Source organism: Orcinus orca, chromosome 17, assembly GCF_937001465.1.
Source record: "Orcinus orca chromosome 17, mOrcOrc1.1, whole genome shotgun sequence".
NCBI lineage: Eukaryota > Metazoa > Chordata > Mammalia > Artiodactyla > Delphinidae > Orcinus > Orcinus orca.
In genome coordinates, this window is record NC_064575.1 from 55,124,750 (window position 1) to 55,141,736 (window position 16,987).

The following is a 16,987-nucleotide window of genomic DNA, read 5'->3' on the forward strand; positions in this document are numbered from 1 at the left end:
CTGTTCTACTCAGGAAGTAAAACCTTGGCCTTCCTCTTAGATCCTATATCTCCTGCTTTAGAACCTAATCAATCCTAATTATAATATGGGATATGTTGACATCTTCACACATCATATATTTTTGTCTTAATTAACCTAAGAGAAAGAAATTAAAAATCTTATTTCGGGCTTCCCTGGTGGCGCAGTGGTTGAGAGTCCGCCTGCCCATGCAGGGGACACGGGTTCGTGCCCCAGTCCGGGAAAATCCCACATGCCGCGGAGCGGCTGGGCCCGTGAGCCATGGCCGCTGAGCCTGCGCGTTCGGAGCCTGTGCTCTGCAACGGGAGAGGCCACAACAGTGAGAGGCCCGTGTACCGCAAAAAAAAAAAAAAAAAAAAAACTTATTTCTTGTTTTTTTTGAATTTTATTTTATTTTTTTATACAGCAGGTTCTTATTAGTCATCAATTTTATATACATCAGTGTATACATGTGAATCCCAATCGCCCAATTCATCACACCACCATCCCCACTCCTCCACGGCTTTCCCCCCTTGGTGTCCATACGTTTGTTCTCTGTATCTGTGTCTCAACTTCTGCCCTGCAAACCGGTTCATCTGTACCATTTTTCTAGGTTCCACATACATGCGTTAATATACGGTATTTGTTCTTCTTTTTCTGACTTACTTCACTCTGTATGGCAGTCTGTAGATCCATCCACATCTCAACAAATGACTCAATTTCGTTCCTTTTTTGGCTGTGTAATATTCCATTGTATATATGTACCACATCTTCTTTATCCATTCGTCTGTAGATGGGCATTTAGGTTGCTTCTGACCTGGCTATTGTAAATAGTGCTGCCGTGAACATTGGGGTGCATGTGTCTTTTTGAATTATGGTTTTCTCTGGGTATATGCCCAGTAGTGGGATTGCTGGATCATACAGTAATTCTATTTTTAGTTTTTTAAGGAACCTTCATACTGTTCTCCATAGGGGCTGTATCAATTTACATTCCCACCAACAGTGCAAGAGGGTTCCCTTTTCTCCACACCCTCTCCAACATTTGTTGTTTGTAGATTTTCTGATGACGCCCATTCTAACCGGTGTGAGGTGACACCTCATTGAAGTTTTGATTTGCATATCTCTAATAATTAGTGATGTTGAGCTGCTTTTCATGTGCTTCTTGGCCATCTGTATGTCTTCTTTGGAGAAATGTCTATTTAGATCTTCTGCCCATTTTTGGATTGGGTTTTTTATTTCTTTAATATTGAGCTGCATGAGCTGTTTATATGTTTTGGAGATTAATCCTTTGTCCATTGATTCATTTGCAAATATTTTCTCCCATTCTGAGGGTTGTCTTTTTGTCTTGTTTATGGTTTCCTTTGCTGTGCAAAAGCTTTGGAGTTTCATTAGGTCCCATTTGTTTATTTTTGTTTTTATTTCCATTACTCTAGGAGGTGGATTCAAAAAGATCTTGCTGTGATTTATGTCAAAGAATGTTCTTCTTATGTTTTCCTCTAAGAGTTTTATAGTGTCCGATGTTACATTTAGGTCTCAAATTCATTTTGAGTTTATTTTTGTGTATGGTGTTAGGGAATGTTCCAATTTCATTCTTTTACATGTAACTATCCAGTTTTCCCAGCAGCACTTATTGAAGAGACTGTCTTTTCTCCATTGTATATCCTTGCCTCCTTTGTCATAGATTAGTTGACCATAGGTGCGTGCGTCTATCTCTGGGCTTTCTATCCTGTTCCATTGATCTATATTTCTCTTTTTGTGCCAGTACCATATTATCTTGATTACTGTAGCTTTGTAGTATAGTCTGAAGTCAGGGAGTCTGATTCCTCCAGCTCTGCATTTTTCCCTCAAGACTGCTTTGGCTATTCGAGGTCTTTTCTGTCTCCATACAAATTTTAAGATTTTTTGTTCTAGTACTGTAAAAACGCCATTGGTAATTTGATAGGGATTGCATTGAATTTGTACATTGCTTTGGGTAGTGTAGTCATTTTCACTATATTGATTCTTCCAATCCAAGAACATGGTATATCTTTCCATCTGTTGGTATCATCTTTAATTTCTTTCATCAGTGTCTTACAGTTTTCTGCATATAGGTCTTTTGTCTCCCTAGGTAGGTTTATTCCTAGGTATTTTATTCTTTTTGTTGCAATGGTAAATGGGAGTGTTTCCTAATTTCTCTTTCAGATTTTTCACCATTAGTGTATAGGAATGCAAGAGATTTCTGTGCATAAATTTTGTATCCTGCAACTTTACCAAATTCATTGATTAGCTCTAGTAGTTTTCTGGTGGCAGTTTTAGGATTCTCTATGTATAGTATCATGTCAACTGCAAACAGTGACAGTTTTACTTCTTCTTTTCCAATCTGTATTCCTTTTATTTCTTTTTCTTCTCTGATTGCTGCGGCTAGGACTTCCAAAACTATGTTGAATAATAGTGGTGAGAGCGGACATCCTTGTCTTGTTCCTGATCTTAGAGGAAATGCTTTCAGTTTTTCACCATTGAGAATGATGTTTGCTGTGGGTTTGTCGTATATGGCCTTTATTATGTTGATGTAGGTTGCCTCTATGCCCCCTTTCTGGAGAGTTTTTATCATAAATCGGTGTTGAATATTGTCAAAAGTTTTTTCTGCATCTATTGAGATGATCATATGGTATTTATTCTTCAATTTGTTAATATGGTGTATCACATTGATTGTTTTGCATATATTAAAGAATCCTTGCATCCCTGGGATAAATCCCACTTGATCGTGGGGTATGATCCTTTTAATTTGTTGTTGGATTCTGTTAGCTAGTATTTTGTTGAGGATTTTTGCATCTATATTCATCAGTGATATTGGTCTGTAATTTTCTTTCTTTGTAGTTCTTTGTCTGGTTTTGGTATCAGGGTGATGGTGGCCTCATAAAATGAGTTAGGGAGTGTTCCTTCCTCTGCAGTTTTTTGGAAGAGTTTGAGAAGGATGGGTGTTAGCTCTTCTCTAAATATTTGACAGAATTTACCTGTGAAGCCATCTGGTCCTGGACTTTTGATTGTTGGAAGATTTTTAATCACAGTTTCCATTTCGTTACTTGTGATTGGTCTGTTCATATTTTCTATTTCTTCCTGGTTCAGTCTTGGAAGGTTATACCTTTTTAAGAATTTGTCCATTTCTTCCAGGTTGTCCATTTTATTGGCATAGAGTTGCTTGTAGTAGTCTCTTAGGATGCTTTGTATTTCTGCGGTGTCTGTTGTAACTTCTCCTTTTTCATTTCTAATTTTACTGATTTGAGTCATCTCCCTCTTTTTCTTGATGAGTCTGGCTAATGGTTTATCAATTTTGTTTATCTTCTCAAAGAACCACCTTTTAGTTTTATTGATCTTTGCTATTGTTTTGTTTCTATTTCATTTATTTCTTCTCTGATCTTTATGATTTCTTTCCTTCTGCTAACTTTGGGTTATTTTTGTTCTTTTTTCTCTAGTTCCTTTAGGTGTAAGGTTAGATTGTTTATTTGAGATTTTTCTTGTTTCTTGAGGTAGGCTTGCATAGCTATAAACTTCCCTCTTAGAACAGCTTTTGCTGCATCCCATAGGTTTTAGATCGTCGTGTTTTCATTGTTATTTGTCTCTAGGTATTTTTGATTTCCTCTTTGATTTCTTCAGTGATGTCTTGCTTATTTAGTAACGTATTGTTTAGCCTCCATGTGTTTGTGTTTTTTACGTTTTTTCCCCTGTAATTCATTTCTAATCTCATAGCATTGTGGTCAGAAAAGATGCTTGATATGATTTCAATTTTCTTAAATTTACTGAGGCTTGATTTGTGACCCAAGATGTGATCTATCCTGGAGAATATTCTATGCGCACTTGAGAAGAATATGTAATCTGCTGTTTTTGGATGGAATGTCCTATAAGTATCAGTTAAATCTATCTGGTCTACTGTGTCATTTAAAGCTTCTGTTTCCTTATTTATTTTCATTTTGGATGATCTGTCCATTGGTGTAAGTGAGGTGTTAAAGTCCCACAGTATTATTGTGTTACTGTCAATTTCCTCTTTTATAGCTGTTAGCAGTTGCCTTATGTATTGAGGTGCTCCTATGTTGGGTGCATATATATTTATAATTGTTATATCTTCTTCTTGGATTGATCCCTTGATCATTATGTAGTGTCCTTCCTTGTCTCTTGTAACATTCTTTATTTTAAAGTCCATTTTATCTGATATGAGTATTGCTACTCCAGCTTTCTTTTGTTTTCCATTTGCATGGAATATCTTTTTCCATCCCCTCACTTTCAGTCTGTATGTGTCCCTAGGTCTGAAGTGGGTCTCTTGTAGACAGCAGATAGATGGGTCTTGTTTTTGTATCCATTCAGCAAGCCTGTGTCTTTTGGCTGGAGTATTTAGTCCATTCACGTTTAAGGTAATTATCGATATGTATGTTCCTATGACCATTTTCTTAATTGTTTGGGGTTTGTTTTTGTAGGTCCTTTTCTTCTCTTGTGTTTCCCACTTAGAGAAGCTCCTTTAGCATTTGTTGTAAAGCAGGTTTGGTGGTGCTGAATTCTCTTAGCTTTTGTTTGTCTGTAAAGCTTTTGATTTCTCCATCGAATCTGAATGAGACACTTGCCAGGTAGAGTAATCTTGGTTGTAGGTTCTTCCCTTTCATCACTTTAAGTATATTATGCCACTCCCTTCAGGCTTTTAGAGTTTCTGCTGAGAAATCAGCTGTTAACCTTATGGGAGTTCCCTTGTATATTATTTGTCATTTTTCCCTTGCTGCTTTCAATAATTTTTCTTTGTGTTTAATTTTTGCTAATTTGATTACTATGTGTCTTGGCATGTTTCTCCTTGGGTTTATCCTGTATACGACTCACTGTGCTTCCTGGACTTGGGTGGCTATTTCCCTTCCCATGTTAGGGAAGTTTTCGACTATAACCTCTTCAAATATTTTCTCTGGTCCTTTCTCTCTGTCTTCTCCTTCTGGGGCCCCTATAATGCGAATGTTGTTGCGTTTAATGTTGTCCCAGAGGTCTCTTAGGCTGTCTTCATTTCTTTGCATTCTCTTTTCTTTATTCTGTTCCACAGCAGTGAATTCCACCATTCTGTCTTCCAGGTCACTTATCCATTCTTCTGCGTCAGTTATTCTGCTATTGATTCCTTCTAGTCTAGTTTTTATTTCAGTTATTGTATTGTTCACCTCTGTTTGTTTGTTCTTTAATTCTTCTAGGTCTTTGTTAAACATTTCTTGCATATTCTCGATCTTTGCCTCCATTCTTTTTCCGAGGTCCTGGATCATCTTCTCCACCATTATTGTGAATTCTTTTTCTGGAAGGTTGCCTATCTCCACTTCATTTAGTTGTTTTTCTGGGGTTTTATCTTGTTCCTTCATCTGGTATGTAGCCCTCTGCCTTTTCATCTTGTCTGTCTTTCTGTGAATGTGGTTTTTGTTCCACAGGCTGCAGGACTGTAGTTCTTCTTGCTTCTTCTCTCTGCCCTCTGGTGGATCAAAATATCTTATTTCTGAGTGAGCAAGAACTAACTTTTTCACCCAAAGTCACTAATACCGACAAAGACCATTGAGGTCAATTATTTTATTATTATTATTATCATTATCATTATTTTTTGCGGTACACGGGCCTCTCACTGCTGTGGCCTCTCCTGCTGTGGAGCCCAGGCTCCGGACGCGCAGGCCCAGCAGCCACTGCCCATGGGCGCAGCCGCTCCGTGGCACGTGGGATCCTCCCGGACCGGGGCACGAACCCGCGTCCCCTGCATCAGCAGGCGGACCCCCAACCACTATGCCACCAGGGAAGCCCTATTATTATTCTTGTATTTAAAACAAAGTAAGGTTTAATGATAGGTTAACTCATTTACTTTAAGGGAGGATACACACTAGATTGAATCTGATGTAAATGATTAGAGTCACCAATCCCTCACACTGCCTCCAAGTAAAAAAATTTAAATGTTCTCAAAAAGATGTTGGGTACTACTTATTTAAAAGAAATCTTTAACATTACCCTAAGACCATAATCATTAAGCCTTATGGTAATGGAAGAGGTGGTGGTATGCATTTATATAAGTATTAATACAAAGTTCATACATCAGAGAATTTATAAGGTCAGGTTTTTTAAATATTGGGTTGGCCAAAAAGTTCGTTCAGTTTTAAGTAAAAATAAAAGACATTTTTCATTTTCACTAAGAACTTTATTGAACAATGTATTCATTAACCAAACGAAATTTTTGGCCAACCCAATATTACTTTCAAGGATGCCCAATATCTTTTTGCATTTACAAAAGTGCTTACATAAATAAAACATTCCAAACTTGTTTTAAATTGTAAGCAAATTTGTTTAAAATTAATTATTGTAGAGATTTATTAATAACTATATTTGGCAAAGTTAGAGAGGGAACCTCAAAAGATGAAAAAGCAGCTTTGAAAAGATTCCCATATAATTATGGTAAATGCATGCAGAGCTTTTGAAATGAGAATTTTGTTCTTTTAAATAAAATGACAAGTTAATTGTTTGTTCTTAATAATATATCATGGGGAACCACTATATCTGTGAAGTTTAGTAAGCAAGAATTGAAGAGATGAATATAAAATATCTATTTGGACAAGCACCGATTCGCAAAGCCAGTCCATGAACTATTGCAGGAGAGCACAAGAAACACAAGGAGGGTAACCCATGATATTTGTAAATTTATTACTCACATACACATTAGAAATCAATGCTGTGCTTGGTAGAGCTTATGCATAGCTCTTTAAGAGTTTTTTTTTTTTTTTTTGGTTAAACAAGTATTGTATTTTAAAATCACAATACAGGAAGAAAAAAGTCAATACAGATTCTGAAAATGAGCTAGACAGCGACTAGAAGGTGGCATGAATGAAAAAGTCAATGATTGCTGGTGAGATTGTGGAAGATTATTTTTCATATTTAGAGTTTTCTAATGTGCCATATTGTGGTATGTGATTAAGAAGCCAGACCTTCAGGCAGCAGCTTTTAAAGTATGCAGGTATATACAACCCTATGGGACTGCAAGTGTATGCCTCGCTGGCCACCATCTCGAGGTGTCCCCTGGGGAAGCAGTCCCCCAAATTGGGACTCCAGAGGAGTGTACAAACTCCTGTCTGTGAGCTATAGCAAGGCAGAGGGAGAGCGCAAAGATGCCTTACACTAGCCTACCTTCCCTGAGAGCACATCCATGTCCATAGAGCCCTATAGGTGGGTCTGCACCTCCAACCGGAGGTCGAGGACCAGCAAAGAGGCTGCACTCGCAGAGAGCCTGGGGAGGGTGCCTCAGACGGCTGTCTGTGCACTGCCCCAGGTGGCAGACCAAGAACCACCTTGCAGATTACCATACTCCCAGCGGACCCAAGGACGGAAGCCCCATTGGCCAGCAGAGCCAGGCAATCAAGGAGTGGCTCCTGGGCGGCAGCCAGACACACATAAAAGCTCCGCTCAGGGGACCCTGGCCCCTGGAGGCTGCGTACGGAGAGCCAAGATGGCAGCCGCCAGCTCCCCCCCGTCCCGCCCCCCCGCCCCCAGAGCGCCAGAAAATGCCTGTCTGATCAGATGCCTGAGCCCAGGCCAACTCCAAGACCAGCACGTGGGCCTCTCCCCCTACAAGTCCTGGCACCCTGCATCCACGCTTTGCCCTGAGCTTTGGGGCTGGTGCATCCCAGTGCGAACCCTTTAAGAGCCCAGTTCCGTAGAGCCTTGTGGGGCTTGTGGACAGAGCCCCCGTTAGTTTTCAAAGCTAGATGTTTTGGAGACCCGTCTCTCAGGTGCAGATCTTAAAAGTGTGAGATGCCCAATGTGGGGTTTAAAGCTTTTGCTCCTCAGTGAGAAGCTGCGGGTTCTCAGGGGTCAAGGGGTCAAAGAGGAGGAGGAAAAGGAGGAGGAAATGGGGTTTCTGGCGAGACTGTATCCCAGCCTCTCCTACCGGCGGCTTCCATGTAGACCTTCTCTCGTTCGCTGGATGCTAGGAGTGCCTCAGCCAGTTTTTAGGTTTTTTTCCAGAGGAAACTGTTCCATGTGTAGTTGTAAACTTGGTGTGTCTGTGGCAGGAGGTGAGTTCAGGGTCCTTTTAGGTCCCCATCTTGAATGGGAAGCTTGTAAATGTCTTTTATTTTTCTTAACAGTCCTGATTGACTTTTTTTTTTTGGGAGTATAGTTGATTTACAATGTTGTATTAGTTTCAGGTGTACAGCAAAGTGATTCAGTTATATATACACATATGTCCCTTCTTTTTCAGATTCTTTTTCCACATAGGTTATTACAGAATATTGAGTAGAGTTCCCTGTGCCATACAGTAGGTCCTTGTTGATTATTTATTTTATAAATATATAAAAAGCTCATTCAGCTCAACATCAAAAAAACAAACAACCCAATCAAAAAATGGACAGAAGATCTAAATAGACATTTCTCCAAAGAAGACATACACATGGCCAAAAAGCACATGAAAAGATGCTCAGCATCACTAATTACCAGAGAAATGAAAATCAAAACTACAGTGAGGTATCACCTCACACTGGTCAGAATGGCCATCATTAAGAAGTCTACATATAATAAATGCTGGAGTGAGTGTGGAGAAAAGGGAACCCTCCTACACTGTTGGTGGGAATGTAAATTGGTACAGCCACTATGGAGAACAGTATGGAGGTTCCTTAAAAAACTAAAAATAGAGCTACCATATGACCCAGCAATCCCACTTCTGGGCATATATCTAGAGAAAACCATAATTCGAAAGAAGAATGCACCCCAATGTTCATTGCAGCACTATTTGCAATAGCCAAGACATGGAAGCAACATAAATGTCCATTGACAAAGGAATGGAGAAAGAAGATGTGGTACATATATACAATGGAATACTACTCAGCCATAAAAAAGAATGAAATAATGCCATTTGCAGTAACATGGATGGACCTAGTGATTATAATATTAAGTGAAGGAAATCAGACAGAGAAAGACAAATATCATACAGTATCGCTTATATGTGGAATCTAAAAACTGGCACAAATGAACTTATTTACAAAACACAAACAGACTCACACACATAGAAAAGAAACTATGGTTACCAAAGGGGAAATGTTGGGGGGGGGGAGGGATAAATTAGGAGTTTGGGATTAACATATACACCCTACTATATATAATTATTTTATTTAATTTATACTATGGTAGAGGAACTGGTTAATAAAATGAATGTGTGTTGAGTGTGGTTATATATGTATATTTAAAAGCCTGTTATATTAGGCTAATGTAAACCCTGTACAGTGGGGAGGAAAGATTTAAATTAATGCGTGTCTGAGACTACCAAACTTTCAGGGTACAAAGTACCTTTTGATTTTAATTGCTAATGGTTGCAGTGACATTTTTAAAAGTTGGAAATGACAGGGAGATGAATAACAGGGTACAGGGGATAATAGACTTTTATGATCTAAATTTTGGGTGTCTATGAACCTCACTTTTTAGTCAAAAAGCAGAAGTTAGTCAGATTTGTATCTGAGGAAATTTTGCAAATGCAAATGAAAAGCAAAAAAAGCAATGAGAGAAATAAAAGCATAACTAAACACAGTAACTACGATTAAGGCAGAAAGTGTCTGCACTGCTTTACTGGACACTGAGGAAATACATAGTGTGGTGTGTGAGATGCCCTCGCCCCCAGCCTCATTCAGCAAAGACAAGGAACAATGTACCCACTGATCACCGAGTGGGACTCAGGAAGAGGACAGGTTAGAGGATGTAAGGGAAGACCAGGAAGGACTGAGACAAAGATACGGACATCCATCCCTTCATGACCTTACAGAGTAGTGGTTCCCAGAGCTGATTAATCATCAGAATTACCTTCCGAGGTTACAAAATAATGTAAAATTATGGATTCCCAACCTAAACTCAGATATACTAACTAGAGAGACCTGGAAGGGTCCTGGGAATCTGTCTTCTAAGGGTCTTCACGGGCAATTCAGATGATGAGGCAAACTGGTAAACACTGCTTTAGAGAAGTGTAGCCAACTTTGGAGAGGAGGAATTGTTGATTAAATAGAAACACATCTATGTGGTATCTATGTAATTAGTTGTGTGGACATACACACAAGACCTCCATTCTACAAGTTGCTGCAGGAGCTATTAAATCCATCAAGTTTAGCCAATAATGCAAAATGCTAATTGTCAAAAAATGTACTATTATGTTCTGCAGTCCAACTCACCCACTTGTATAAATGAGCACCCAGAGGAAAATAAAACCCATGATGGCATCATGAATTAGACAATTGTAACTAGTATTTAACTATTTATCAAATATGATTTGGTATCCAATATTATTTTTTAATTCAACTCTTTCAATTTAAGGGATGATATATCACATTTTAAAAATAGAAGGTAACCTTGACTATGACAGTCACATGGTACAGAAGAAAGAACAGAGAGTTTTAGAATGGGGAAGGCTGGATTCAAACCTTAGTCCTGCTAATTATTAGTGACATGAACTTAGGCAACTCGGCTTTTCTCTCTCTTAGCCTCAGTTTTCTTATTTATAAAATGGGGTTTAAAAGAGCAATCTGATAGCATCTTTTTGAGAATTAAATGGGGTGACACATAAAAAGTCTCCCCCAATGAGACAAATAAATGTTAGCTCTTTCCTTTCTTTTTCTTCTTTCCCATTCTTCCCTGCCCAAGCCCACTTTACTCAACATTGACATTAGGGTCTGATACAAAAAGAATAAAAACAAAAAACAGAATTTCAACTAGGCTTGATATACAATGGAAACTGGCACACTTTTTTTGTGAAGGGACTGATAGTAAGTCTTTCAGGCTTTGCAGTCATGTGGGTCTGGTACAACCCCCTCACCTCTGCCACTGTAGTGAGAAAGCAGCCATAGACAATCAGTAAAGGAATGAGCATGGCTGTGTTTCAATAAAACTTTACTTGCACAAAGAAGCAGCAAACTGGATCTGGCCTACCTGAAATGCAGGAAGACTTTCCAGAAATCCATGAGTTGATGCAGGACATGATGCAATGTCAGAAAAAAAAGGGGCGGGGGATCAAAATCCCTCTTTCTTTTTCAAAGTTAGAAAAAAAAATGGGATCAAAATCCCTCTTTTCCACCAACTAGCTGGATGACTTTGCAAAAGTCACTTCACCTTTCTGAACCGAATTTTCTCGTCTATAAAGATGAAGGAGCAGGGATACGGAATCTCCAAGGAAGTTGCCATCTCTTAAGGTCTATGATTCTTCGGGAGATCACAGTCTCCTTTAGATAATCACCAATAAAGTGCCACCCAAGTTTCAGTATTTGATTTGTTTGTTCTTTCATGGTTGATCAATGAATCATAAAGAACAACAGATGCTCTTGGGTCCTAAGTATGATTCATTTGATGAAAGCGGGAAAAGATAACATTTGGTAAAAATAAATGTTTTCTCCACAGACACAAAGAAGCAATCGGAATAGTTATTATATTCTAAATGTCATATGTAATTTCTTATGGTTGAAAGTCAGGCTGCAATGTCAGTTGCCTGAAGACCTGAAAATTGAAAGTCTTTCTTTTTCAAAGCACACAGTGCACTCACTCTAAATGTGATATATTAATTAGAGAGTGAAAGAAAATTGATCAAAATTCTTTTTCCAAAAGGAAACCATTGTAGTGATTGTACACAAAGAATGAGTGCTATGTCTTGCAAGTCGAAATGCTAATACATACCAGAAAATAAATAATTCGTTGTTTTAAAATATGATACAATGAAAGAAAAAGGTTGAATTAGAAATTATAGGAGCTGACTCCTAATTCTGGCTCTGCTATTAACTAGCTCAGCCAAGGCACTTCTGTCTCTTGAGTCAATTCAGTCCTTAGAAATCATAATAGGTATGATTTATTGAGCCCTTACTAGATACTAGATATTGTTTCTGGTGTATTAGTTCCATTAATCCTCACCAAAATTTCATGAGGGGAGTTCTGACGCTGTTGTTGTTTTGTAGGTGAAGAAACCAAGGCACAGAGAGGCTAAGTAACTTGTCTGCACTGTGTCCTGGAAACAGTATTTGAACATAGTTACCTTCTACCATGCTGCCTCCTACAGCATGGTTTTGACCTATCGTTTCCCAGCTGAGATTTGCATCATAGGTCCTGGGGAGTTAACATTCTTCCCATCGGTCATTCACACTCCCCTCCAATCTGACCCCGCTTCTGCCCCAACCCTCCCTTTAGTCAAAAAGCTCTTCCCACCTGGCTTGGGGAGAGTCGCCTGCATTCCCCCTTCACACCTTTGCTCTCTTGGACCTCCTCATTGCACGCTCCAATCTTCTCTCCCCATTCACTTCCTCCCATTCTTCAAGTCCCGCCTCCTCAGGAAGTGAGTACTGTGGAAAGAGCATGGATGGGAGTTAAGGGAATGGGGCCTTGTCCTGGCTTTGTCACAGACTCTGTGTGGGAACTGGGAAATGTCATTTAATCTCTCTGGGCCTCAATTTCGTGATCGATTGAGTGTTGTACTCCATTTGAAATTTGCAAATGTATCAACTACTATTCTTTTAAGCAGTAAAGCCCCCTTCCTCTAAGTCACCTTTTTTTAAACCTATATATTTTTATTTTGTATTTTTTATTATGGTAAAATATATGTAACATAAAATTTGCCATTTTAACAATTTTTAAATGTACAGTTCAAAGCCTACAATGTATTTTTTAAATAGAAGTATAGTTGATTTTCCATGTTGTGTTAGTTTCAGGTGTACAGCAAAGTGATCCAGCTTTTGTTTTCAGATTATATTTCATTATAGGTTATTACAAGATATTAAATATAATTCCCTGTGCTATGCAGTAAATCCTTGTTGTTTATCTATTTTACGTCTAGTAGTTTGTATCTCTAATTCCTTCTTTATATCACCAGTTCTTAACCCAACAAAGACAGAGGTGCCATGCTTGAAACAGAGGCTGATGACCTGACAGGGTGTGGGGAAGGGAAGGACTGGGAGTTTGGGACTAGCAGAGGCAACTATTATATACAGAATGGATAAACAACAAGGTCCTCCTGTGTAGCTCAGGGAACTATATTCGACATCCTGTGATAAACCATAGTGGAAAAGAATATGAAAAAGAATGTATATATGTGTATAACTAAATCATTTGCTATACAGTAGAAATTAACACAACATTGTAAATCACCTATTCTTCAATAAAATAAATTTTTAAAAAATAAAAGGAAACTTTATAACACCACTGTAAATGGAAAAACAGTATCACCTTCCGTAAATAGAAAGTAACTTATATAAACATCATATATACATTATTTATTATATACCCATAGTTACATATATACATTAATATACACAATATATACATCTTAAACATACATATATAAACTATACATACCACACACACAGACATACACATTGAAAACAAAACAACATTATTACATTAACTCTAGCAAGATACTTGCCTGCTAAAGCCTGCAGCCTACTCTCTCTGTGTTAGCAGCTTGTAGAGCTCACGCCCCACTGAGGGGTGAGGGCCTGGGGTATTTAGACACCAAGTCCTACCAGTCCCTGATTGTGGGCCGCTGCTGCTTCTCGGTGGTATTTATTCCCTGGCACATCTGGCTTTCCTCAGTTATGAAAAAAGCCCCCAGGCAAAGAGATTTCAGAGTCTGGCCACTGGACAGTGGGAACGCACAGAAGTGGTGAGGCCTTGGGGGGGGGCGGGGGGGAGGGGCAGGGCCTCCACACCACCTGTAACAGCTCCGTCTCCCCCCTCAGTAAAGTGAGAAGGCCATGATGGCTGAGCTCTCTGCTGACGTCCAAGGCCTGCCATTGTCATGATGTGGTTCTCGTCCATAATGCATTGACAACCCTTTGCTTTCATTCCTGATTCCTTTTCTCCAATAAAATGCCTGTTCCTGGTGCAGGGATATTTATACAACTAGATAATAGTTTTGCTGAAAAAATCAGCGTAATTCTCCAGGTGATCTACTGAAAAACTGTCATCACTGTACTTTGGAGTCCAAAAAAGTCATGGATCATTAATTCATCTTTAATAAATGAATGATTTCTCTTTGAATATCTGCACCATTCAGCCATGAAATCCTAGATAAGTTCCAGAAAGCTGTGGCCCAGAACACCTTGATACCACTCAGAAGACTATTTTTAAGAATGCCCTATGTGCAGGAGTCTTAACAGGGTTTTTTTCTCCTTCTCAAATGTTCTCTAGCTCGTGTAGATGACATTTATGCAACTCAGAGAAAGGCGTCTCAACAGGATTAGTCAGCAGCCAGTCCTTTGATGCAGCTTCTGTGATCTAGTTAAAAATAGGAAAAGAGGATGTTTTGCATAAGTCATCACCATTGCGCAGTATGGGAGAACTGACCACATTTTTGGTTTCCACATCCTGTTGCTTTATCTAAAAATAGATGAAATGTCTGTCCCTGACTTTTTGGACAAGACCTTAGCTTCTGTGACCTAGGCTCTCTAGTCCTTCTAGCCCCTGGGTTTCTTTGTCAGGTTGTTTTCATCCCTGCCATTAAGAGTCCCAACTCTGGCTTCGGCCTCGGGCTCAGGGCCTCTGCCTTTCCTCCCCTCCCAGGGCTGGCAGACTCCAGGGCCCGCAGGGGCCAGGTAGAGAATATAAGTTAGCGAAGCCGGCCAGGTAGATGGGCACACCAGCCTGTGCCTGCCTGCCTCATCTAAACAGAGGGCAGCTCTTCCTCCTTTCTCCTAGATCCACTGGCTTTTCCCAGAACAGCTAGACAGCCAGAGTTTTAGAGGAGCTCGCTTACTCTTTTTTTTTTTAAGGCCTTTTATTATTTTTTAATTAATTAATTTAAGTTTTTATTAATTTTTATTGGAGTATAGTTGCTTTACAATGTTGTGTTAGTTTCTGCTACACAGCAAAGTGAATCAGCTCTAGGTATACATATATCCCCTCTTTTGTAGATTTCCTTCCCATTTAGGTCACCACAGAGCATTGAGTAGAGTTCCGTGTGCTGTACAGTAGGTTCTCATTAGTTATCTATTTTATACATAGTATTGTATATATATCAATCCCAATCTCCCAGTTCATCCCACCCTCCCTTCCCCCCTTGGTATCCATACGTTTGTTCTCTCCATCTGTGTCTCTGTTTCTGCTTTGCCACTAAGTTCATCTGTACCGTTTTCTAGATTCCACATATATTGCTTACTTTTTAACTGTTAGTAATCGATTAAAAAAATGTTTTTTGGCTGCGCCGGGTAGCTTGTGGGATCTTAGTTCCCAGGCCACAGCGGTGAAAGCACCAAATCCTAACCACTGGACCACCAGGGAATTCCCAGTAATCAATTCAAAAATTAATTTAAAAAAATAGAGTCGAGGTCAATCCATGAGCTGGTGGTTTGCGGCCTCTGCTCATACAATCTTTTTCGGGAACCCTGTTTGTTACCAGCTATAAAGCAGGGTTCTACAAAATCTACATGCTTCCGCCTAAAGCTTCCCACTTTCTTCCAGTCTTCTAATTTGGAAAGAATACAGGACGATGATAGGAGTCCTGGATTCTGACTTGGGCTCTGTCTGTCGCTGGCCGTAGGATTTTGGTTGAGTAGTTTCCCCTCTGTGGGCCTCAGGGTGACCCTTGGAGTCAATGACTTTGAGAGTCCTACGAGCTCTATCAGCTCATGAGGCTGCTATATCCCCAACCTCATCACCCTCTTTCTTGCCCTTCTTAGTCTCAAACATCAATTCCCCATCACAATCAGTGACCCAAATATTTTCCAGATTTTCTCAGCTTAGGAGTCAGTTTTATTTGTAACTCTGCTTCTATCCAGCACCCAACCAATTCCCTTGCTGCACATCTCTTGAATCTCCTTTTTTTTTCCAGTGTTAACTGCCACTATCATTTCCTTACCAAACCATTGCATTTGCTCCCATCCCTACTCCAGCTTCTCCATCAAGCCTCAGCTCTAGAACTCTTTCTCCCAAAACAACAAACAAAAAAATAATCTAAAAAGCAATTTGTGCGGAGCTTTTCCTCGGATGAGAATTTACAATGGTCATTTGTAATCCCCATTACTTATCACATCCAACCCCCAAGTTGCCTGCTGCCCTTGCAGATTAAGGAGTCAACTCAAGCAGTCATGTTTAATTCACTAGCTGGGCATGGAGGGAGGGTGCAAAGCTGTGCATCATGGTCAGGGGTGTGTCTCTCAAGCAGCCTCTTATCAGGATGCTAGGCATTCATACTCCAGGAGGAGCTGTAAATATTTAGGCAGTAGCTCAAATATGATAGTCTAATATATTACGGCTAACAATGATACCAATGTCAGGGGAGGAAAAAATGTCTCTGTTTTTTTCTCATATCCAAGAAACAAACTGGGCAAATTCCCATTTATCCTTGGGGATTTGAACGTTGGAGGCAGGACAAAATTCCCAAGTTTCAAACTTTTTTTTTTTTTTTTTTTTTTTGCGGTACGCGGACCTGTCACTGTTGTGGCCGCTCCTGTTGCGGAGCACAGGCTCCGGACGCGCAGGCTCAGCGGCCATGGCTCACGGGCCTAGCCGCTCCGCGGCATGTGGGATTCTCCCGAACCGGGGCACGAACCCGTGTCCCCTGCATCAGCAGGCGGACTCTCAACCACTGCGCCACCAGGGAAGCCCCTCAAACTTCTTACCTTTATTTAGTTTTCCAGTGGTGAATGTATTGGTTTCCTAGGGTGCTGTAACAAATGACAAATTGGAGGCCTTAAAACAACAGAAATGTATGCGCTCATAGTTCTGGAGCCTGGAAGCTGAATTCAAGGCATTGGCAGGGCCATGCTTCCTCCAAAGTTTCTAGGAGAGAATCTTCCCTTGTCTCTTCTGCCTTCTGGTGGTTATTGAAAATTCTTCACATCCTTTGGCTTATGGCAACACAAGTCCAATTTCTGCCTCTGTCTTCACGTGACCTTCATCCTTCTGTGTCCAATATTCTCTCTTCTTTTAAGAACAGCAGTCGTATTCGGACCAAACCTAATCCAGTATAACCTCATCTTAATTTGACTACATTTGCAAAGACCGTGTCTCCAAATAA

At 39.8% G+C, this 16,987-nt stretch overlaps 1 protein-coding gene and 1 long non-coding RNA gene across 2 annotated transcripts in view; both read right to left on the minus strand.

The window, feature by feature from the left end:
• LOC125961721 (uncharacterized) overlaps positions 1–12,579 on the minus strand; it is a 48,903-nt gene extending 36,324 nt beyond the window's left edge. Inside the window, exon 1 of the long non-coding RNA XR_007472649.1 lies at positions 12,184–12,579. This is a non-coding gene — a long non-coding RNA (uncharacterized LOC125961721). The remainder of the gene's footprint in view (positions 1–12,183) is intronic.
• Positions 12,580–13,392: 813 nt separating this feature from the next.
• DPYS (dihydropyrimidinase) overlaps positions 13,393–16,987 on the minus strand; it is a 101,026-nt gene continuing 97,431 nt past the window's right edge. The window contains exon 9 of the mRNA XM_033411267.2: positions 13,393–14,247. Within this exon, the coding sequence (XP_033267158.1) occupies positions 14,146–14,247 (102 nt within the window). The 3' untranslated portion in view covers positions 13,393–14,145. The remainder of the gene's footprint in view (positions 14,248–16,987) is intronic.